The sequence below is a fragment of the Wyeomyia smithii genome, chromosome 3, assembly GCF_029784165.1.
Source record: "Wyeomyia smithii strain HCP4-BCI-WySm-NY-G18 chromosome 3, ASM2978416v1, whole genome shotgun sequence".
NCBI lineage: Eukaryota > Metazoa > Arthropoda > Insecta > Diptera > Culicidae > Wyeomyia > Wyeomyia smithii.
Window position 1 is genome coordinate 197,738,414 of NC_073696.1, and position 23,894 is coordinate 197,762,307.

The window sequence follows — 23,894 nt, forward strand, 5'->3', positions numbered from 1 at the left end:
AAAAATTGTTTTTAAAATTTAACATCAACTACTTAAACCCCCCCCCCATATTCGAATATTTATCGTTTGTGTGCGGTAGAGCGTAACGCTCCCGCAAAATGGACGACATGCAGGTGCAACTTTTCCTGGAGGTGGAAACAAACGGGGAAGAAATTGAAATTTCTCCCATCAGCTCACCCCTACCTTCCCCTGTGCCCTCCCCTTTGCCAAGTCCTGTACCAAGAGTACCGGAAGTACGGGTAAAAGCTTACCCAGATGCCGCTGGCGGTCCCTACGTTGTTTTTTTCCGGCCCATAAAGAAGCCATTGAATATTATTCAAATTGGCAAAGACCTGGCAAAACATTTTTCGGCCGTAACCGAGATTACGAAGGTGAGGCCGAACAAACTGCGAGTTGTCGTGAGTAGCTTGAAGCAAGCAAACGAAATTGCTGGCTACGAGCTCTTCACGAGATAGTATCGCGTGTACATCCCTGCCAAGGATGTAGAAATCGACGGTGTGGTTACCGAGGGGAATCTCACTGTCGATGACATTTTGCGTCATGGAGTTGGCTGTTTTAAAAACCCCTTGATGCAAAGTGTAAAGATACTGGATTGCAAGCAATTGCATTCAGTATCCATCGAAAAAGGGAAGAAAAAATTCCTCCCTTCGGATTCCTTCCGAGTAACATTCGCCGGATCCGCGCTGCCGAACTACGTCCGCTTGGACAGGGTTCGTCTACCTGTACGCCTGTTCGTACCGCGGGTCATGCATTGCCAAAACTGTAAGCAGTTAGGTCACACAGCCACCTACTGCTGCAACAAGGCACGCTGTAGCAAGTGCGGAGGCAATCATGCTGAGAACGCTTGCAGTGGGGATACTGAAAAGTGTCTTTATTGCGAGGGAACTCGGCATGACCTTCCGGCATGTCCCGCGTACAAACAGCGCGAGGAAAAAATTAAGCGTTCCCTTAAGGAACGATCAAAACGCTCTTTTGCAGAAATGCTTAAGAGGGCTGAGCCACCCTCGACAGGAAACATCTTTTCCTTTTTGCCAACCGATGAGGTTACATCTGACGATCCCGTCGAAGGGTGTTCCTATGCCTTGCCAGAGGGATCTAGGAAGAGGAGAATGCTCAACTCTCCTAATCTTTCTCGTAAAGGTCGTAAGATAACCCCTAGCGGAATGACCAATAAGACAACACAAAAAGGAAGCGGTGAAGAAAAACCGAAGCAAGTACCCCCCGGTTTTAATTTCAAATCAAACCAGGAGTACCCACCGCTTCCTGGGGCACCAAAAACCCCTCGTGCACCCATTTCTCGATCAGAAGACATAAAAGAAACAGGGTTCATAAAATTCTCTGATATTGTGGACTGGATATTTAAAACATTCAACATACCAGATCCCCTTCAAAACATTCTTCTTGCCCTTCTCCCAACAGTGAAAACCTTTTTGAAGCAACTCACAGTAACTTGGCCCCTCATTTCAGCTATCGTATCTTTCGATGACTAATACGTTGAAAGAGGTTAGGAATTTTGTCACTGTGTTACAGTGGAACTGCAGAAGTATCATCCCCAAATTTGATTTATTTTCACATTTGATAAACACATACAATTGTGATGCGTTCGCGCTTTGTGAAACTTTTCTTAATTCAAATGACCAACTTAATTTCCACGATTTTAACATCATTCGTCGAGATCGAGACTCACACGGTGGAGGGGTACTTTTAGGGATCAAAAAGTGCTATTCTTTTTTCAGAATCGACCTCCCCTCGATCTCGAATATTGAAGTTGTTGCCATTCAAACGAATATGAATGGAAAAGACCTTTGCCTTGTTTCGTTATATATTCCCCCATCCGCGCGGATTGAACAGAAGCAACTCCTTGATATAGCAGAATTGCTTCCCGCACCTTTTTTGATTTTGGGAGATTTTAACTCTCACTGTTCGCTATGGGGGTCGCTGTACGACGACAACCGATCTTCTTTAATTTGTAACTTGATCGACGACTTCAATATGACACTTTTGAATACTGGGGAAGCGACACGTGTACCTAATCCTCCAGCACGTGAAAGCGTGCTTGACCTATCCCTCTGCTCGACATCACTTGCGTTAGATTGCCAGTGGAAAGTAATCAACGATCCCCACGGTAGTGATCATCTTCCAATCGTTATATCAATTGCTAATGGTTCAACTCCCCCAAACCCAATCAATATTTCCTACGACCTTACACGTAATATTGATTGGAAGCGTTATGAGTCTATTACAGCGGAATCTATCGAGACTCACGAGGAATTTCCTCCGGAGGAAGAATACGCGTTCTTAGCTGGCTTGATAATCGACGCCGCGACGCAAGCTCAGACGAAACCGATACCCGGGGTAACGATTAGACAACGCCCTCCCAACAAATGGTGGGACAAAGAGTGCTCTGAGCTGTACGCGCGAAGGTCCGCGGCGTATAAGGACTACCGGGAGTACGGCACTGTCAACCTACTACGAAAGTACGAGGCACTGGGCAGGCAGATGAAGAGCTTAGTAAAGGCGAAAAAACGCGGGTACTGGCGGCGGTTCGTAAACGCGTTGTCGAGGGAAACAGCGATGAGCACTCTTTGGGATACCGCCAGGCGCATGCGGAACCGTAACGTTTCGAATGAGAGTGAGGAGTATTCAGATCGCTGGATACTCGATTTTGCCAAAAAGATCTGTCCGGATTCTGTACCGGAACAGAAAACCTCTCGCGACGCGTTTATAGTAACTACGGAAGAGCCTCCATTTTCGATGTTGGAATTTTCAATGGCTCTCCTGTCGTGCAACAATAAGGCTCCAGGGTTAGATAGAATAAAATTCAACCTGTTGAAGAATCTACCCGGCCCTGCAAAAAGACGCTTGTTGGACTTGTTCAACAAGTTTCTTGAGCTAAATATTGTTCCGCATGACTGGAGGGAGGTAAAAGTCATTGCTATTCGGAAACCCGGGAAACCTGCCTCTGATCACAATTCATATAGGCCGATTGCGATGCTCTCTTGCCTCCGGAAATTAATGGAGAAAATGATCCTCTTACGGTTAGACAAATGGGTCGAAACAAACGGTTTACTTTCAGATACTCAATTTGGCTTTCGCCGGGGCAAAGGGACGAACGATTGCCTAGCGTTGCTTTCTACTGAAATTCAACTCACATTTGCTCGAAAAGAGCAAATGGCTTCTGCGTTCTTGGATATTAAGGGGGCTTTTGACTCTGTCTCTGTAGAAGTTTTAAGCGCGAAACTTTATTCGCAGGGACTTTCACTAAATCTGAATAACTTTTTGCTCAATTTGTTGTCAGAAAAGCATATGTATTTCTCACATGGCGATTCGACAACTTCCCGAATTAGTTACATGGGCCTTCCCCAGGGCTCATGTTTAAGTCCTCTCTTATATAATTTTTACGTCAATGACATCGATGAATGTCTTGCAAATTCATGCACGCTAAGGCAACTTGCAGACGATAGCGTTGTATCCATTACTGGGAGCGAGGCTAGCGATCTGCAAGGACCATTGCAAGATACCTTAGACAATTTGTCTGAATGGGCTCTTAAGCTGGGTATCGAATTCTCTCCGGAGAAAACTGAGTTGGTCGTTTTTTCTAGGAAGCATAACCCAGCTCAGCTGCAGCTCCTACTAACGGGTAAAACGATCTCTCAGGTTTTAGTCGCTAAATATCTCGGGGTCTGGTTCGACTCTAAATGCACCTGGGCTTGTCATATTAGGTATCTGACACGAAAATGCCAACAGAGGATTAATTTTCTTCGTACGATTACCGGAACCTGGTGGGGAGCCCACCCAGGAGACCTTCTAAGGCTTTACCAAACAACGATATTGTCAGTTCTTGAGTACGGCTGTTTCTGCTTTCGCTCCGCCGCGAACACGCACATTATAAAATTAGAGAGAATACAATATCGTTGTTTGCGTATTGCCTTGGGTTGCATGCAGTCGACCCATACGATGAGTCTTGAAGTGTTAGCGGGTATTCTTCCGTTGAAACATCGTTTTTGGAATCTCTCTTACCGGTTGCTAATTCGATGCACAGTTATGAACCCATTAGTAATTGAAAATTTCGAGAGGTTGGTCGACCTTCAATCTCAATCCAGATTTATGACTTTATATTTTGACTATATGGCTCAAGATATTAATCCTTCTTCATACGATTCCTCCAATGTCGCACTTTTAGATACTTCTAATAATGCTATATTCTTCGACACCACCATGAAACAAGACATTTCTGGTATCCCGGATCAATTGCGACCCCAAGAGATCCCTAAGATTTTTTCGAATAAGTTTAAACATGTTAGTTATGATAAAAGGTTTTACACTGACGGATCTAATCTAGATGAGTCCACTGGCTTCGGTGTTTTCCACGAAAATTTTACCGCCTCCTACAAACTCGATGCTCCTGCTTCCGTGTACGTCGCAGAACTTGCTGCTATTCAGTACTCTCTTGGAATCATCGAAACCCTACCCACAGACCACTACTTCATCTTCACAGATAGTCTCAGTGCCATTGAGGCTCTGCGATCGATGAAGCCTGTGAAGCACACCCCGTATTTCCTGGGGAAAATACGGCGGTTTTTAAGTGCTTTAACAGATAAAAATTACCGGGTTACCTTAGCGTGGGTCCCTTCTCATTGCTCGATTCCGGGTAATGAAAAGGCTGACTCTTTTGCTAAGGTGGGTGCTATTGATGGCGATATTTATGAAAGACCAATTGCTTATGATGAATTTTATAGCATTTTGCGTCAGAGAACACTCAACAGTTGGCAATCATCATGGAACTCAGATGAACTGGGACGGTGGCTACATTCCATTTTTCCTAAGGTATCGACGAAAGCATGGTTCAAGGGGTTGGATGTCGGTCGGGACTTCATTCGCGTGATGTCCAGACTTATGTCCAATCACTACACGTTAAACACGCATCTCTTTCGAATAGGGCTTGTAGACAGTAATCACTGCGTTTGTGGCGATGGCTACCATGACATCGAGCATGTTGTTTGGTCGTGTACCGAATACTGTGGTGTTAGGTCCGAGCTTATAGATTCCCTTCGGGCCCGAGGAAAACAACCGAACGTACCCGTTAGAGACATTCTGGGAAGCGGTGATCTCCAGTACATGACACAGCTATACTGCTTTCTGAAAAACGCTGACATTAAAATTTAAAATTTTCTTTGTCTATTTGTCAGATTAAGGATACAAATATGCTATGCTGAAGACACGGAAACGAAGAGCCCGCATCTATGCTTACACAAATATTTTGAACCCACAACAAACAAGAATACAATTGCTCTACCAGTTGAAAAACAAAGTTCCAAAATAGTTTTAAGTCAAAATTGTATCTCCCCTCCTCTCACCTTAAATCCCCACTAGCTCGTAGTCGGCCGCGAGAATAAAGAAAAGGCCTCCCTCTTTTCCCTGCTAACGTAGAATTAATACGAATTGTACTTGGCTCAGTAAAACAGAAAATGTATCGTGCCGTGTCAAATAAACTAATTTAAACCTCAACTCAACATTAAAAAATGTAATTCAATAGCCTTTAGCAGAAAAACAGTAACACCACCTACAAACATTTTCTTAGGAAACCAACCAGTAGAAAAATACAAAATCGTAAGGGACCTAGGCGTAATCTTAGACTTCAAACTTACATTCATAGAACATTATAATACAATTATCAACAAAGCAAATAGTATGCTGGGCTTTATAAAAGCTTCGGCCACAATTTTCAAGACCCATATACAATCAAACTATTATATATTACATACGTCCGACCAATTCTGGAATACTGTAGCGTTGTATGGAATCCCTATATTGCCACACATGAAGAACGCATTGAATCTGTCCAAAAACAATTTCTTTTGTACGCGCTTCGTAAGCTAAATTGGACAGCATTTCCCTTACCATCATATGAAGCACGCTGCATGCTTATAGACATACAAGCACTTAAAGAACGCCGCGAACTTTCTATGCTTTATTTTTTTAATGACATTATTTCTCAACGCGTGCAATCTTCTAAATTATTATCGCAACTAAATTTTATGCACCCAGTCGTCAATTAGAAAATCGTAAAATATTTTCGGAAAACTGTCACAGAACTAACTACTCAAAAAATGGCTACTGGAACCACTGGAAATAATGTATAGAATATAAGAAAACATTGTATTATTATAACTGTAGTCTACATTTGCTTTACGAAAATAAATAAATAAATAAATAAATTTTACGCTGGTGGCCACTAGAGACTGTGTTATAAAGCGATACGTAAAGAGAAAAGCAGTAAATATGGCAACCCTTTGCTAATATTTTATTTTAAACAATTCTGGCAACCACATTTATTTTCGCATGACTTTTCAGACGCACTAGAAAGTGTAATGAAATTTCGAAACTTTGTAAGGATATATTACTGAGTTTCAGTGCTTGTTCATATAATTATAATAATTTCCAATGCATCACTCATAACATGAGCATGACGAACACATTTTTCGTTGGAACCATAATTGCACGTGATTCACAGAATTTAAACTGATCGCAATACACATTCTGTACGAAAAGAAACACGCATGAGTTTGTTTACTTTGCACACTTGGAGCCTCAATTTGACGGTTCACTTGGAGTTTTCGACCTCACTCTTTGCGTATCTGTTCATAACACCGTCTGTAGTGGCCACAAGAATATTGTACATAAATACCGGCGTATGACTCATTGATTCACACAAATTGTATATTTATCATTTTACACTAATATACATTGCGAACGTGTCTAGTTTTCGTGAAAAAACTAGTCGCAACGGACTAAAACTTGCAGCTGATCGCAAAATCACGGTTTTTGTTTTTTTTCTGTTTCTGTTCAATTGTCAAGTTATGCCTGACAAAGTCATTTTCAATTGACAATTGTCAGGTTATACCTAATGAATGAAACATATAAACACCCACACCTACGGAGAATGGTTCGAAATTCAGATTTGAAGGGTTTTTGTTTGTTAACAGTGATGACGTAGAACAATACGGAAAAAAATAGTTAAAAAGTTCGGAGGATTTTTTAAGGCTTTTCTAAAGTTTTCATAGCTTTCGGTTGAAAATGCGCTTCTGCGCCATCAAACAATGCGATTCGCTCATTGACGGAGTTCTACATCACAACCCAAAAGCACGTGTTTTTTGCCTATTTTTCGCAATTACTGGTATTCCTCGTTATAACCTACTCTTTTTTCGCACGACAAAAATAAATTATGAAAAGTACAGTTACTCAAATTATGAACCATGGCCAAAACATTAATAAAGTTCATTTTTAAGGATCAATTCTCGCTGAAACTGTCCCGATGGGGACACGAGCTCTTTAAAAAAGGATATTTTTGTGTCCAAATGATTAAAAGTAGTGAAAATAGACCCCTCGGGTACAAAGAGGTCAAACGGTTTACAGAAAAGTTTTACTTTGAGCGATTCTTAGTCTTTTTATTGATCTATTTCTTTGCATTTGTCATCGAACACCATACACACCAGTACGTCGTTAAAGAGGAATGACAGAGCTTTCTAGCTGGTCTTGAGGTACGACGCTGGCCTAACAAGCCAGTCGTCGTAGGTTCGAGTCCCGACTCGGGAGAAACTACGGATACCAAAGTAGAATCGTAGCGCTAACCCCGCTAATTGTCCTGTACATCAAACATTTGGCTGTGCGAAGTCTGTGTAAAGTAAACAGAAGATCGATTTCCGATACAGACTGTGTAGTACCAAGATTTTGCTTTTTGACAGAGCTTTTATTTGAAGTAGAAAATATTTAGCCGTCATTTTGGATCCCGCCGTAACCTTGAATTTTGTCGAAAGAACGCAACCACCGATTTGATACCACCATTGGAAAGCTGAGAAAAAATGATTCGACATGCATTCAAAAAATAAGGTGAGCATCGAGTTTACCTTGCCATCCAGATTACTTATCGAAATCGAACTTCGAACAGCTCAGCGCATGACGCCGTGCTGTTTTACACGGTTTTCTGATTTTTGCAACTTCCTGAGCAAAACGTGATTTAAAAAAAATGTCCTTCGATCTTTAAATGAAAAATTAAAAAACTCCTCGGAATGCCTTAAATGACAGTTTTGCGAATATCCGTAAATTAATGAAAATCTGCACACGAATGCTAAAAATCTGCATTTTGCAGACAAATCATTCATTAAGACGAAATGTCAATTGAAATTTTAAATAGGGTATCGGCTCTATTTTCGTCAGGTTTTACCTATTATCGTCCGGGGGTTAAATGATGCCCTAGAGCGTTAATTTCTTGCATGATGGTTCTTCATAATGCAGAGTACTTCTCTGCAAAACATTAGTTACCTATGACTTCTTTAACCCCCTGGACAAACCTGACGATAATAGAGCCGATATCCTATAACATAACATAACATAAAACTCGTTTGTCAATAAAATTTTTCGTAGTGAGTCGATGACCGTAGCTGAATGGAATCAATAGAAAATGAAACTTCTCGAATCGAAATTATTGCGCTAAACATTCAGTTTCATTTTTACACTTCGAAAATGTAGAGTCCTGGTGTCAAGCTGTGCGCCAGTGTTGTCAGCATTAACAACAGCAGTGTGCGCAATAGACTGGGACACGGTTATATGGGAAAAAAGGCGATGGTGTTATTTTTTTGCTCCCATGCCCTTTTCGTGTTCCTTATGGGTCCTATTACAATTGCGTGTAACTTTTCAGATCGATCGGTGGAACTATATTTTAGCGCCCGATTTTTTAAGTTTCCATATGATTTTATATGGGAAAAATCACTTTTTCAAAACTTATTTCCTAGAGATGTCCAGTTGGCTCCTAAAAATATATCAATACATGATATTTGTAGGAAATCTCCCTGGGAAAAACTGTTAAACCGTAAGGCGCTACGATGCTTGTAGAAAAAGTTATTCACCCCAAATTGTTTGAATGTCTGACGAACGGCTCATCATTGAATTTTTCCAGCAACACTGCTATAGCATGCTGCAATTGCACACTTGCTTAAGGATGAGCAATAATTTGGCGTGGAAGTAAGCTTCAACGTGAAATTTTTGCTCATAGTATCTTCGGAGAAGCCTCCAAGATAAATTTTACACGATATCATTTCTTATCACATGATTGAATTTGCAACAGCAGCATGCTGCGGCAGTATTGCGGCTGTTACAAGAAAAAGAGTTTCTTATCACTACGACTTGTGACCTGCGTGCCGAGAGAGAATCAGTTTTACTCTTGAAAACCTTTTATTTCTTGTACAGCTTGTATCACAGGCCCTTCATCATCCCTGTCCCGACCCACTAAAACCCCTCCAGTCTCCAGCCCTGATCTTCCCGGAACGACGGTTAAGTACTACGTCGGGGAGTGGCTTTTGTGCGTTATGCACCCTCTTTACTCTTATTACCTCCTAGCTAACTACCTGAAGACTGGTACCACTGGTGGTTGTTCCGCCACACACGTTGTAGATCCGGGATAATTTGGGAGGCGGCCGCACAGGCCGCGTTCCAGATGTCCGGGTCGTCGCACATCCTCCGGACAAGATGGTCCGGAGTAGTGTCAGGCCCGCTCACAGCCATCATGTTGCTCCTCGCTCTTACGAAACGGGGGCATACTAAGAAGACATGCTCTGCAGTCTCCTCCTCTTCCACGCACTCGGGACACATGGGGGACCCCGCGTGCCCGAACCTGTGCAGATATTGCATGAAGCAACCATGGATGCTCCTGAGCGCGAGCGCTATGGAGTCCCAACTGGCGCTATTGAACGCATTCTTCACGTCAAGCGTGACGATTGCGCAATAGCGTATTCCCCTTTTCTTGCGCTGGAGTGCTATCTCCGCCGTCTTGGTGACGGAGGCGATGGCATCCAGCGTGGACCTGCCCTTCCGGAAGCCGAACTGGTTGCTTGCCAGACCGTTTACACCCTCTGTGTACCTCACCAGTCTGTTGAGGATAATCCTCTCCAGCACCTTACCCGCCGTGTCTAGCAGGCAGATAGGCTTATATGCCGATGGGTTTTCTGCCGCTTCACACCTATCCGAAAAAAGACAGTCATCCAGGCACCTCTGCATGACTACTCGGAACAGCCCGGGGGCCGTTTTTTCATCGCCAGTCCGATTGCCAGGTTAGGGATACCATCCGGTCCCGGTGCCTTGCTCACCTTTAGAGAGTTGGCGATCACGATGAGTTCCTCATTCGTAACCCTTGCCTCCTCCTGAACCTCGACACGGCTGTCGTCGCCCACGGATTGCATGCTCGGCAGGTTGGCCGACCATCCTTGGTCTGTGTCTGAGATACTGGAACGTCGGACGTGAGACTCGACCGCCGGAGACCAAGGACTTGGCTCGTGGCGCGGAAAGAGTCCCTCGATGATTCGCTCTAGCATCGCTGGTGATCGCTCTGCAGGCGCCAGCGCGCCTTTGGTCTTGGCCATTACGATCCTGTAGGCGTCACCCCACGGGTTCGTATTGGCACTCGCGCTGGCCTTAATCGCACTCTTCAGCGTCGATCTGGCAGAACTGAATGCTGCGCGGCGCTCTGTCCTCTGTTCATCTGTTCGCGCACGCTGCAACCTCCGTCTCGCACGGAGGCACGCACTGCGAAGGTCCGCTATCTCGTCAATCCACCAATAGACCGGTGGCTTCCCATTCCTAGGTTGGCGAGTCCTGGGCATGGTGGCGTCGCACGCCCGAGATAGCATAGCAACTAGCGCTCTCGTCTCATTGCCTCTTCGAATACCTCGGCATCGAAATGCGATGTCTTCCACCCGCGGACGAAAGGAGTGTTGGCCCTACTCGTCGCTTGCCGCCTCTCGTTGTTGTCTACACTATAGCAGACCGTCTGATGGTCGCTATTGGTGTAGCCATCGTCTACCCTCCAGTTCATGATAAGTCCTGGGCTGGAGAACGTCACGTCGATGATCGGCTCCGCGCCATTTCTGCTGTATGTACTTTTGTACCCAATGTTGGCCAGATCTAGGTTGAGCTTTGCCAAAGCTTCCAACAAGATCTGGCCTCTCTGGTTCGTGGAGCGACTCCCCCACTCGACAGCCCAAGCGTTGAAGTCGCCTGCCACCACCAACGGTGTTAGGCCCGTTAGTTCCATGGCTAACCGGTCGACCATCTGTGCGAACCTTTCGGTAGACCAACGCGGCGGAGCATAGAAACTGCAGTAGAACACTCCGTTCACCTTGGCAACCGCGTACCCTTCTTCTGAGGTAGAAACAACCTCCTGAACCGGGAACCTGCCCGTCGTCCATATGGCCGCCATGCTGGACCTATCCGCAACCCAGTTACCGTTTCCGGGAGGGATGCGGTAAGGGTCCGAAACAATGACGATGTCCGACAGCGACTCAGTGGCTGCTTGGTATAGCAGCTGCTGAGCTACGTAGCAGTGGTTCAGGTTCAGTTGCCTCACCCTTACGCCCGTGGTTTCGTAGCCGGCTTGCCGGCTGGGCACCTGGGGCCTCCCATAAAGTGTTTGGCGTCCCGTTTCCCGGAGCACACCATTACTACATCGCGGTACTCTTTCATCGTGCGCGGCAAACAAACAATAAATGACAGCGAATTGTCACCGCGCGGGTTGGTTAGCCTGTATATGGAAGGCTTAAGCTGACACAAATACAAATATACAGAATGCATATGATTGGCATTACACAACTATGAAAAGTTGTATTCGAACTTATTAGACACCCTGTAAATTATTTTGCTTTATTATGAAGTATTTTATCAGGATTAGTACGCCACGTTTATTTTAACAGAAAGAAGTAGTAGCAACTCGCGAGAACGCGAAAAAAACTAAATATTCATAATAGTTACCTTTTGAGGTAAATTATTGTCCTGATAATTAACATGCAAAAGTTGACTCAGTAGTTTGTGAACTATCAAAATTAATATACTTAGACTCACTGAATGTCATTAAGCGTTTCACCAGAATGTTCTACTGAGCAGTATTCAAAAAATGAGAAAGATAATATGATAAATGCATGACAGTCCCATGTGAATTTTCGTCATGCATTTTCGTCATGAATTTTCGAATTTTCTCTGCCTAATTCATGACTACATTTAATACTTGTTAATTTACAGCAAGTATGAAATGTGATGAATATGGCAGAGAAAATTCGAAATTGTTAATTCACAGCAATTGCCCTGTACACTGTTAATAAATAAACAGAAGGTCGAGTTCCGAATCGAAATGTAGTACCAAGGCTTTGCTTGTTTTAATTCACAGCAGGTTTGTACAGGCCAACACTTTCATTTGATTCGCTTTGTTAGTGTGTGTCGCAACCAGGGTTGATATTTGTTGACACTCTTGAGTGAAAGTGAACAAAGCATCCATAAACGCTATTTTTTTACAATCCTTTCAGAGTTCTCCCTTCCCGCTTTTTGAATGGAAGTGAACTGTCAAAACACCTCATTATATTTCATGCGATGGAACAGAAAAATCAGTTTATCAGTTAACGAAGATTGTCAAGGCATCGGTCAGTGTCAGTGAAAAAGTGTTTCGATGAGGTTCATTTTGGTTGGGTGGACTGTTTGCTTTTCTTTTTGGCTTTGAAGTGAAGATCATTTGGTTGGATTTGTCGTCAAATTTTATTCCGTAACCGTGAACGATGCGCGCGATCTATTTCATCTGAGTATAACAGCACGTTACTAGGACGAAAATCTAGTGTATCTGAAAGAGTGCTGCGATCATTGGAAGTGAAAATTGAAAATGATTGACTGTTATTTTCTAAGAATTTTGCTGGGGAAAATTACTTTTATCAGCACTGGTCACTTTAATATATCACAACTAGGTAAAATAAGGTCAGTGAACTCCAAGGATTTCGGATCAGAGATCAACGAACTGTATCAAGAATCTTCTGCCGCTCGAGTCCAGCTCAGCGGTATTTATTTGCATTGCTTTCGCGCGTGTTGGTTAACACGCTGTACGTTTTACATAATCAAAATTCTGATCGGCCTTAGCCTTTGACTTGGTCTTTTTCTGTACACCACAATTCTTTCTCTTTTAGATTTTGAATACATTTACAATGCAAATAATTAAAAAAAAAATATAATTAAAATAATTTTTGTATATAATTTGAATTGCGTTCTTTAACGCTCTAATTTGTAAAATTTGTTACATAATAATAATTCCATTTTCAAAATGTGTCCATTGACACAATATACAATTCTAATTTTCAGAATGTGTCCATTGACACTCTTATTTATAATACAATATTTTTTTTTGTAAAATATGCTAATAGATATAATTGTTTAATTATTTTAATTTTTATTTTTCAGATAGCGTCCATTGACACCGATATCTTTTTCTTACCAATTTATTTTTATTTTCAGATAGTGCCCGTTGACACCTTTATCTTTTCATTAACAATTAATTTAATTTTTATTTTTTTTTTATTTGTGTCCTTTGACACACATCACCAAAATCATTCAGTTTAGCTTTTGAATTTTCATTTTTGTTTTTGTTTTACCTTCATGTTCTCTCTTCTGTACTTAATTCTTTCTGACCGTCTCGGAGCCGATGATCCTGCTGCGCTATTAGTACCATCATCCATCCGCAATCTCTTAAGGTCGTTCTCTAATACATCGTCAGAGAAACCAAAGAACTCGCAACCTGAAGTGGATCTTTCACGTTTGCAGGTCCTCCTGCACGGAACAGTCAAATTATGCCTTACACTAGTTGTTTTTGGGACCTTCAATTGCTCGCGATGCGCCTTTAGCACCACGTTTCCAATACTGATCTGGAAAATTGTAGGAGAACACTGTTTAATGAATTGTGCTTCCACCCATCTGGAAGAGTCTTTAATATTATGATTTTTGTACCAAATGTTATCTCCTAACTTCAATCGAGCAATTGGATCAACCAAATTTGTTTGCTTAAAACTAGGAATATCACAGATTGTTATTTTTCTATCATCAACAGAATCGTCATTAATCTTTGGTTTATTTATTTTCTTTGGATTATTCAAATCCAATAAAATCTTTGGTGTATATGTAAATATTTTCTGTGATGGAAAAGTTCCATCCTTTGGCAAGCAAGAATTTCTATAATTTATCAGAAACAAGTTAATCTGATCCTCCGTATCCATCTGCCTAACATCTTCATCAAACAGGAACCTTTTGAACACTTCCTTAACAATCCTTACCGACCTTTCGGCTTGCCCATTACTAGAGGGATTGTAAGGAGGGCTTTTCATGACTACTATTCCTTGCCTTTCCAAAAATGATACAAAAACAGACGAATTAAAGGGTGGACCACCATCCGTCACTACCACATCCGGAAGACCAAATCTTGCAAAAAGAGAAACAAATTTCCTAATAACCTTGCTTGCATCAGTTCCATAACGCATCCATTCTACTTCGATCCATTTAGAATAACTGTCAACAATTAACAAAAATATCTTTTGACCGAAATAAAAAAAATCGGCATGTATTCTACTAAACGGACGAACCGAAGGAACCCAATGCGTTTGTGTCTTGCTTTTGGGAACTATTGCCATCTTATTACACGATACACATGCTTGAACGAAAGCCTCTATAGCTGCGTTGATACCAAACCAGTACACAGATCTACGTGCCATCTGCTTCATTTTTACAACTCCTGAATGGTTTACATGTAACAGTTTTAAAATATCTCTATGCATGCTTCTTGGAATAACAACTCTGTCCTGGAAGATCAGACACCCGTCAATCAGTTCTAAGTCGTGTCTATTAGAGTGGACATTTAATAATTCCTTGTCTATCTTCTCAGGCCAACCATTCTGGTAATAATTGATAATTCGTTGTAAAAACACATCACGACTCGTTTCCTTAGCAATCTTGGTACAATTTACGGGAACTTCCTGAGAAAAATTTATGCTTTTAACGAATTCTCTATCATATTCTTCAGGAGTACCTAAGTCAAGAGGAAAACGCGAGCAAAAATCTGCATTACCCATTTGAGCAGATGGTCTGTAACATATATTAAAGTCATAAATTGACAACTCCAAAATATACCGTTGTAATCTAGTTACATAAATCGCGTTTTTACCAGATCTCCCAAAAATTCCAACCAAAGGTTTATGATCTGTGTACACCGTAAAACTCTGACCATATAAAAATTTGTGAAATTTTTTGATCGTGCTTACTAAAGCCAAAGCCTCTAAATGTAGGATCGGGTAAGAACGTTGTGCTTTGTTTAGAGAGAAAGAAGTGAAACAAACTGGTTTTTCTACGCCCTTAACCATGTGCGCCATAACTCCACCTAGTCCATATCCTGATGCATCTGTCACAACTACAATTGGTTTCTTTGGATCGTAATATTCTAAAATATTTGCATCCAACAAAGCTTTTTTACTATCAACGAAAGCCTCTTCGCATTTTTTATCCCACTCAAATTTTACGTCTTTTTTTAGTAGCTGATACAGACAAAAAAGTTTAGAGGACAAATGTGGAACAAATTTGCCATAATAATTAATAAGGCCCAAAAAAGCTTTTAGCTCCGTAACATTTTTTGGGGTGGCTGCTTTACTAATAGTAGAAATTTTATCAGGACTAGGAAGCAGCCCCTTATCAGTTATAATGTGTCCCAAATAAGGCAAATTTGATACGAAAAACGAACACTTTTTCCAGTTCACCTTAATGTTTGCCTTGTTTAGTCGATCCAATGCGGTAGAAAGTTTTTTATGACAATCATCTAAATCAACTCCAGCAACTAAAACATCATCAAGGTAAATCGAAACATTCTCTAAACCAGCCAAAACCTGCTCCATTACCTGTTGAAAAATTGCCGCGCTAGACGATGCTCCCTGAGGCAAACGATTGTAAGTAAACAAACCTTTAATAGTATTGATTACTACAAATTTCCTGGAATTCTTTGACAAAGCCAACTGAGTATATGCGCCTTCAAGGTCAAGAGAACAAAACACCTTACACCCAGAAAGCTTGGCGAACAAATCCTGTGCTACGGGAAGCGGATATGTGTTGGGAATGATTAATTTATTTATAGACACCTTACAGTCGATAACCATCCTAATCTCCTGATTTTTTTTCATCACTACTACTACAGGGGAGGCCCACTCACTAGTCTTCATTGGTGTTATAACTTTTTGCTGTTCTAACATCTCTAAATGCTCTATGACCTTATCTTGCAACCTGTATGGCACATCATAAGCCCTTTTAAATATAGGTGTATCCTCTTTCAGCACCAAATCTGCCTCGTAACCAACAATAGGAGATGAAAAATCTTTAAGAAAAACATTAGAATATTGCCTTTTAATATTTGAAATTGTTTTATCCCTCTGGTTTATGGTACCAACATTGTTTATGGCGGAAAAATTTTTAAAGGATTTTCTCCAATCAGAATAAAACACATCCAACCAGCTGCGCCCTAACAAAGGAAGAAAATCATTCTGACTGTCTAAAATAATAAATTCCAAACGCCTATGAACACCATTAATTTCAACATCAACCAAAGCTTTGCCCAAAATCGATAATTCAGCCCCATTTACAACGACCAATTTCTTCTCACATTTTTCTAATGGTAAATCAAAAAATTTTGCATATAAACGCTTTCCCATAAGAGTGATTGACGAACCACAGTCAACCTCCATTTTAACAAAACGATCTTGAATTTTTACATCAATCAAACAGGGCTCATTAAAATTTGTTTTGTTTGAAACCATCATACATGTGAATTCACCTGAGTCATCTGAAGAATCGTCCAACATTGGCTTGAATCTGCTAAACAATTGTTCCAAGTTAGATTCAGCGCTAGTGCCTGGTTGCGGCTCATCGGCAAAACGAACAGTTGGTTTGCGTTGACTGTTGATGTATTTGAAGCATCTCTTCAAAATATGTCCTGGTTTTCCACAAAAATAGCAAGAGACTACCGGTTTGTTGTAATTATATTTTTTCGATCTGCTCCTACTTCTATCTCTGTTATTACTCCTGCTTCTATTTCTCATGTGAAAACCTGACCTACTTCTACTTCTGCTTCTATTTCTACCATTTCGTTCGTTCAAATATTCATCTCGCCTACCCAATCTGTTTTTTACCGAAGCCACCTGTTCTGTTCTACCACTTATCATTCTTGCTCTCGATCCTGCCAACTCCCAATTCACTAACATGCGCTCCGCCGAAGCCAACGTCAAATTTTCCTCGCTTAACATTTTCTGCTGTAAATCTTTGTTGAAAACTCCCATCAAAAGCTTGTCCCTAATCGCGGTGTCTTTAAACTCTCCAAACTCACAGAATTCCGCTTGAAGCTTGACAGCCAAAACGAAATTCTCTGCGGACTCATCTTCCCCTTGAACGCGGTTGTAAAATTTAAATCGTTGTATAAGATCTGATTCTTTTTTATCAAAACGTTCTTTTAATTTCTTAATTATCTCAGCGTATTGCAAGGTGGATAAGTCTCTCGCCGGATACAGCAGTTTGAGTTCCTCAAACACTGCTGGTCCGCTAAGCGTTATAAATAAAGCTTTCTGTGAGCTTTCCGGTACATTATTGTACTGAAATACGAACCCTAACCGCTCAACATAATTGGTGAATGAAGCACCAGGGACGTAGGGCTCAATCTAACCGACAATGTTCGAAGCCATTTCAACCAAATCTGCAGCACTAATGAAAAGTAGAGTCACCCTAACGAGTCACAAAAGAGAAAAATAAAGTCGCTTACCAGAGTCGATGTAATTTACCAAACCTTCTCACGCTCTCCGTTTACGATCGATATAGTGTTGTATGCTGTAGAATCGGAGCAGGAGCGCAAGGCAGAATCGAAATAGACAAATCTCCCGTAGAACCTTTAGATTTAGCGCGCAGAACTCACACGCTCTCCAGTCGATCTCGCTTACACCGTTGCCGTAATGTTTTAGTACTGGCACTCAATGCACTTTGAGCAACACAGCCGACGGGTAATGAAATTAAAATAAATCTTCTCCCGCTGGAGGAACACAGCGAATCAAATGATTTTTTTTTTAAATTGCACACACTTTCTTTTTTTTTTTTTTTTTTTTAATACTTTTCAAATCACTTTCTTCTTAAAACCTTTGCTTTCTTTTCGTTAAATTTGCACTATATTTTGCCTTTGCAAATAAAATCGAGACCTTCGCCTGCACACTATTTAAAAGACCTTTGCCTTAGCACTTTTTTTCCCTCAGAGTATCACACTTTTTTTATTCTTTTCACAAAAATTAGCACCGTTGTGCCCGATTTTTTTTTTAAATTTTCAACAACTGACCTTTTTGTCCCCTTTTTTCCTTCTATAAAATCACTTACGGCCGTTGCCGTGCCTCACAAATATCAAACAAATCCAAACTTTTGCGTGCCTTTGCACAATTAATCAGCAATTTCACTAGCTATTCAAATTTTTGCACACGCGTACCAAATTGACTTCGTCGCCAATTTTAATATATCACAACTAGGTAAAATAAGGTCAGTGAACTCCAAGGATTTCGGATCAGAGATCAACGAACTGTATCAAGAATCTTCTGCCGCTCGAGTCCAGCTCAGCGGTATTTATTTGCATTGCTTTCGCGCGTGTTGGTAAACACGCTGTACGTTTTACATAATCAAAATTCTGATCGGCCTTAGCCTTTGACTTGGTCTTTTTCTGTACACCACAGTCACAACACAACACGCACGTGGATGTAGAACGATCGTCGGTTCTCTAACATAGAAAAATGGTCGAATGACGCTCTCGCCTCGAATGCACACTGGCATTCGTTTGGCGATGTTATTTTGGTTAATTTCTGTCTACTTTATTCTGAAAAATAGTATTAGAAGATCAATGATATAAGTTATTTCCAAAATCTCCGCAGAAAACCTGCGTTATTCTCGTTTCTAGAAAAAAATGTCAAAATACATTTATGTAAAACGACGTGGTTGCGAGAAGGGTAACGGACCCATAAATCGCCCACTTTATTCATGACTAATCAGTTAAACGTGATACATTTTGATGTGTTACTTCGACGATGTGCAGTATTTACTGTATAGTGCACAATAAACATTGTGTTGCACATTCAGGTTGCACCACAGCCAAAATAACTTATCTAGTCATGTTAAATAGAAATTTCCTGATGGGTGCCCAAGTTCCTAAATTCGACCCCGAAAATCCAAATTTCGCCCACTTAAGGATCCACTTTTCGCCACCTTCGAAATATGATGAAAACAGCTGTTAAATGAAACAAATCAACATATGAAAAGAAAATCAACTTAATTATGTAATGCAATTGGTTGGTTAACCGTGAAAAGCATTTATTTTATAAAACACCAGTTAGTACCTAGCTTTACTCGGAATTCCATCTAGCTCTTGTTGTTATGGTAGCTCAGAAGTTATTACGATCTGTTTTTTTACATATTCTATGTTCCTATTGAACCTATAATTTTAAACTGGAATGTAAGAAGATCATGTTGTCAATCAGGTCCAAATTTAAGGGGGGTGAAGGGGGCAAATGCCCCGGGCCATCTGATCTGATACAAGGGGCCCCCTTGTCCTGAGCCAGACGTGAAACCAGAGTGGTGACCTTTTTTTTAGTCGTCACCTACCAGCGAATCGGTAAATCATTTCAAAACATAACCCCACGAAAATAACTGCCCCGGGCGGCTGTTGTCAATCATTAGTCAATCTTTGGTTTATTCTTTTTTAACAATCAATCTTGTATCAAAAAATACCTGTGTCAAGTTTTGTCTAGCTCAGGGCTGTCCAACGTACGGCTCGCGGGCCACATCCGGCCCTCTGCTTCATTTCTCGTGGCTCGCGTTAAGTTTTGAAACACGTTTTACATCTGGCCCATGTGTTCATGTATTCGAATAGGAATTTATTGTGATAAAAAACACCTTTGCATAATTTTCAATTACACGAGTAATGCCATCCTATTTGAGGTGTGTTGAAGGTTGAAACTATCAATCCGTTTCGACATTTCAAAAATGAAGAACGATTTCGAAAGAATGCAGGCAGTAAAAAATATTCGTCGTTCATCAGTATCAGACGAGAATGAACACTCATTACGGATTTCGGTATCAGTTTTTTAATTAATATAACACATGTTCAATAGTTTTAAGTTTCTCATCAACTCTTCAAACTCATGTTCAATACCACGAAAGATCAAAACAATGGTCGCAGTAGTCCAAATCTTACAAAAAAAAACTGTTATTTTAAAACCTGAACAACAAAGAATATAAATCCTGTTTTACCAAAGGAGAAATTTCAAAAAGTCATTGCTTGTTTTTCTTATTTGTTATAGTTGTGGCTTGTATGTTTACTTTCATTATGGTAAGCTTCAACTGATATCACCCTTGGTTATTAAATTTAAAACGGACTGCTTCTATATCAAAATCAAACCTAACCCGCATCATAGTTACAGATATTAAATTAAAATCAGCTGAAATTTTAATGTTTTCCAAAATTTGGCCCAACTGCTGTTGTGAATCGTGAAATTTGGCCCGCGCGTCATGAAGGTTGGACAGGCCTGGTCTAGCTGTTCTGGAGTGAATATGAATCTTGTATTCAAATAAACCGCCATTTTTGTATAAAAAGATTTTAGAAGCTCTTATCTGTTTCAACCGCTGTGCTTGATAAATCTTCATTTTAATAATATACCAGTTCCAGCAACTTTTCATACGTATTTTGGACTCTCCGCTATCAAATCGTTATTATTATTGCTACATCAAGAAGCGGGAGGTGGAAAAAAATCGATCAAGGCGAATTTTTGAAGTGTTTCTCTTGAAATGTTTTCATGAAAGTCCACAAATCGCTGGAAATCCAACATCAGCCACTTAAGATATTCCTAAAACATCCCATTAGTAATCGACAACGGTAGTTAATGTTGTATGCAGAAAACCGGAAAACGACGATTTTCTCTTCTTAAACTAGAAATCGCCGTGTCGAGCTTCAAAATGGCATCGGACACCGATTCTAGTTTCTGAGCATAATCCTGGTTATCCCTTTCTTCCCTTTCAATTCTATGACCATCAGCTCTGTAAAAAGTACACGTTTACAGTCATACCTAGATATAAGGCAACCTCGATATAACGTAACTCTTTTAAATATCTTAAAATTAAAGTACTGCAATTTTTTTTTGGCGTATAATGTTACGAATAAATGTTTTTAGTAAGTTTTGAAACCAATAAGTTCCGTGAAATGGGGTAAAATAGACATTTTGTTTTTATTGTTTCGTGACTACTGGTTATGTTTGTACACGAAAATTATCTTAAGGGGGCTTATATATATATATATATATATATATATATATATATATATATATATATATATATATATATATATATATATATATATATATATATATATATATATATATATATATATATATATATATATATATATATATATATATATATATATATATATATTGATATAGATTGTTATTGACAGATAGGGCGAAAATAAGGCACACATCATATTCCCAAAACTGTGTATAGAGATTCGCCCAGGGCGAAATATGAAACCGAGGCAAGTAATGTGACCCATTTTTGGTTTCGTAATAATTATGAAAAAGGTTCAGAAAAAACGATATTTTTGTTATAACTAACATGAAATCATTAAAATCACATTCATCACATTCATTTCAAACACCTATAAGTTATACAATATGCTCATAGTTTGTAGTACATTTCCGTACAGAAATCGACTGGTAGGTGTCTGATCTACGTAAATTGTCAGCAGATAAACCTATTTTAGTATTGTGGAGGAATTGGGGCAAAATCGACATTTTGCTGAAATTTTACGTTGATCAGACACCATTCGATTTCTGAGACTTTTTTACTCAAAATAAGATATAATTTGACTACCACTTTAAGATATTAGCGAATTACCATCAATGCTCAAAAATAATCGATATTATTTTGCTTTGTGAAAAAAATATACTAAAACTATGCCAAACCCGGTTTCGTAGAATCACCGTTTTGAGCTCAGTTTTTGTCCGATTTAAGATCTGTTTTTTTTTTTCAAAAGATGGGTAAAAGGATGCTAATATGTGGACAAACTCTCAGAGTTTTGATATTTGGCCTCAAAACAAAATGGCGTCGAAAAAATCACAAAAATTACCGGTTTCTCAAAAATTAAAAATGGCGTCATTGTTGCCCCTTAAGTTGAAATATGTTCAAACTCAGGGAATTTTATTTTCGCGTCAAACTTCATTAAAAAAAATCATACATAGGAGCCAAGGCAAAAAATTGTTGCACTGTGTAATTTATTTCTAATCACATTTTTTAGTTAAAATTGGTTTCAATTATTTCAAAAGTTATTCTAAAAGTAAGTTAGCAATTTATGGAAACTATTCGATTACCCGGAGGCACGATTGTTCGGAGGCTCGATTATCAGGAGTCATATTTTTTCCTTAATTTCGGATTTTGTTTACAGTTGTGACTTTTGTGTTTTTGTCGATTCTGGCTAAAGATGCTAAATTTGATGCAGTTTCTCGCGCTATATGATGAGTAGTTGGTTTAATGCATGAAGAGAGGTGACACGATTGATTCATTTTATTGCGATCAAACTTGACAAACATCGACGTACAGACGTTAGATAATTTTTAAATTTCACGTCAGTATATTTACCGAGAACAATATTTATTTTATCAACTGTTCTCGATGAAAAAAAGAATTTAGAAAAATGTATCTAATAAGTCGGTTCGATTATCCGAAGCAAAATATTTTTTGAAACTCCGGATAATCGAGTCCGACCTGTATTGGGTATACTGGGCTGATAGCTTCTAGTTTCATTTAAAAGGTATTTTCTAGAGCAGATAAACATTATTTTTCGTTCGGAGATTATGCAGTACGTGCAGTAATACTGGCTGTATATGATATTTTCTAACACCTAACTATCAGCTACAAATTAATCGTTCATTTCACGCACAATTTATGCCAGCTTTATTTATAGTTTCAGTCAACACAAACCGTAAACATCAAAGCCGTACTAGGTGATGAAAACTGAACTGTCTCTGCGAAGAATGGATGAAGGCTGTGTCTTCTCTCCCTCAATTTCCTCAGTCACTCCTTCAAATTCTGTCAATTAGGCAGTAAATTCCGCTTCAGTGAGCATCGCCGTATCGAAAATGAAAACCCATAAAGCAACTACGACGATAGTTTACGGTTCGACTAGGATGTCGTTTTGAATACAGGAAGCCGTGCCCTGCTCATTTAAACTGAACAAATTCTCCCCCTGAATGTTGTCTGTCGTAATCGAACACGTGCTACGTAACACGACAAAGACAATACTGATTGCAGAATGTTACGCTTTCTTAGTCACGTTAATTTACTCCATGTCCCCCCGGTCCCATCTCGATGGAATACGCGTATGAACGATTTCTAGTTTGGTTTTGTTTTATCTCTCTTTACAGAGTCCCAAGTTTGCTCCACCCATAGAGTTTGTCGATCAGGCCACGCTGAGCCCTCCCGAGGGTTATAAGGACGGCAGTGGGCTGTTGGACAATGCGCTCGGCGGCGCCCTCGGTGGCCATGTCTTCGGTGCACAACATATTCAGCAGCTTCAAGTTATCCAGCGGCTACAGCAGCAACGGGCGGCCATGTTGGCCGCACGGGCTGCTGCTGGCCAGCAGGGACAACAAACGGGCAGCACTCAGACCTCCCAGACCGGCGGCAGCGGTAGCGGTGGTACCGGAGGCACCGGAACCGGTACAGGACAAGCCCAGCCGCCGCCGCCGCCATCGCAACAACAGCAAACTGTTTGTACCGAATGTGCCGAGTGTGCGGAGTGCGCCGCCAAGCAGTTGCACGATGAAGGTAAGCCGACTCTAGTTGATAATATCTTTTTAAAATTGTTTATTTTTATATCGAAAAGCGTTGGGCAACAAAAACAACTTTTTCCAAACATCGTCAAGCTAAAACAATATTTCGGAAGCACCAGTTTAAGAATAAAAACTAAATCAAATTTAGATAACGATCAACAACCA

The 23,894-nt window shown here is 40.3% G+C and overlaps 1 protein-coding gene across 5 annotated transcripts in view; it reads left to right on the forward strand.

Moving 5' to 3' along the window:
* Window positions 1-23,894, forward strand: part of LOC129732077 (uncharacterized) — a 332,272-nt gene that overhangs the window by 191,882 nt on the left and 116,496 nt on the right. For all 5 annotated transcript variants that reach the window (XM_055692571.1, XM_055692570.1, XM_055692573.1 and 2 more), the window contains exon 4: window positions 23,322-23,724. In XM_055692571.1, coding sequence (XP_055548546.1) covers window positions 23,322-23,724 — 403 coding nt within the window. The remainder of the gene's footprint in view (window positions 1-23,321; window positions 23,725-23,894) is intronic.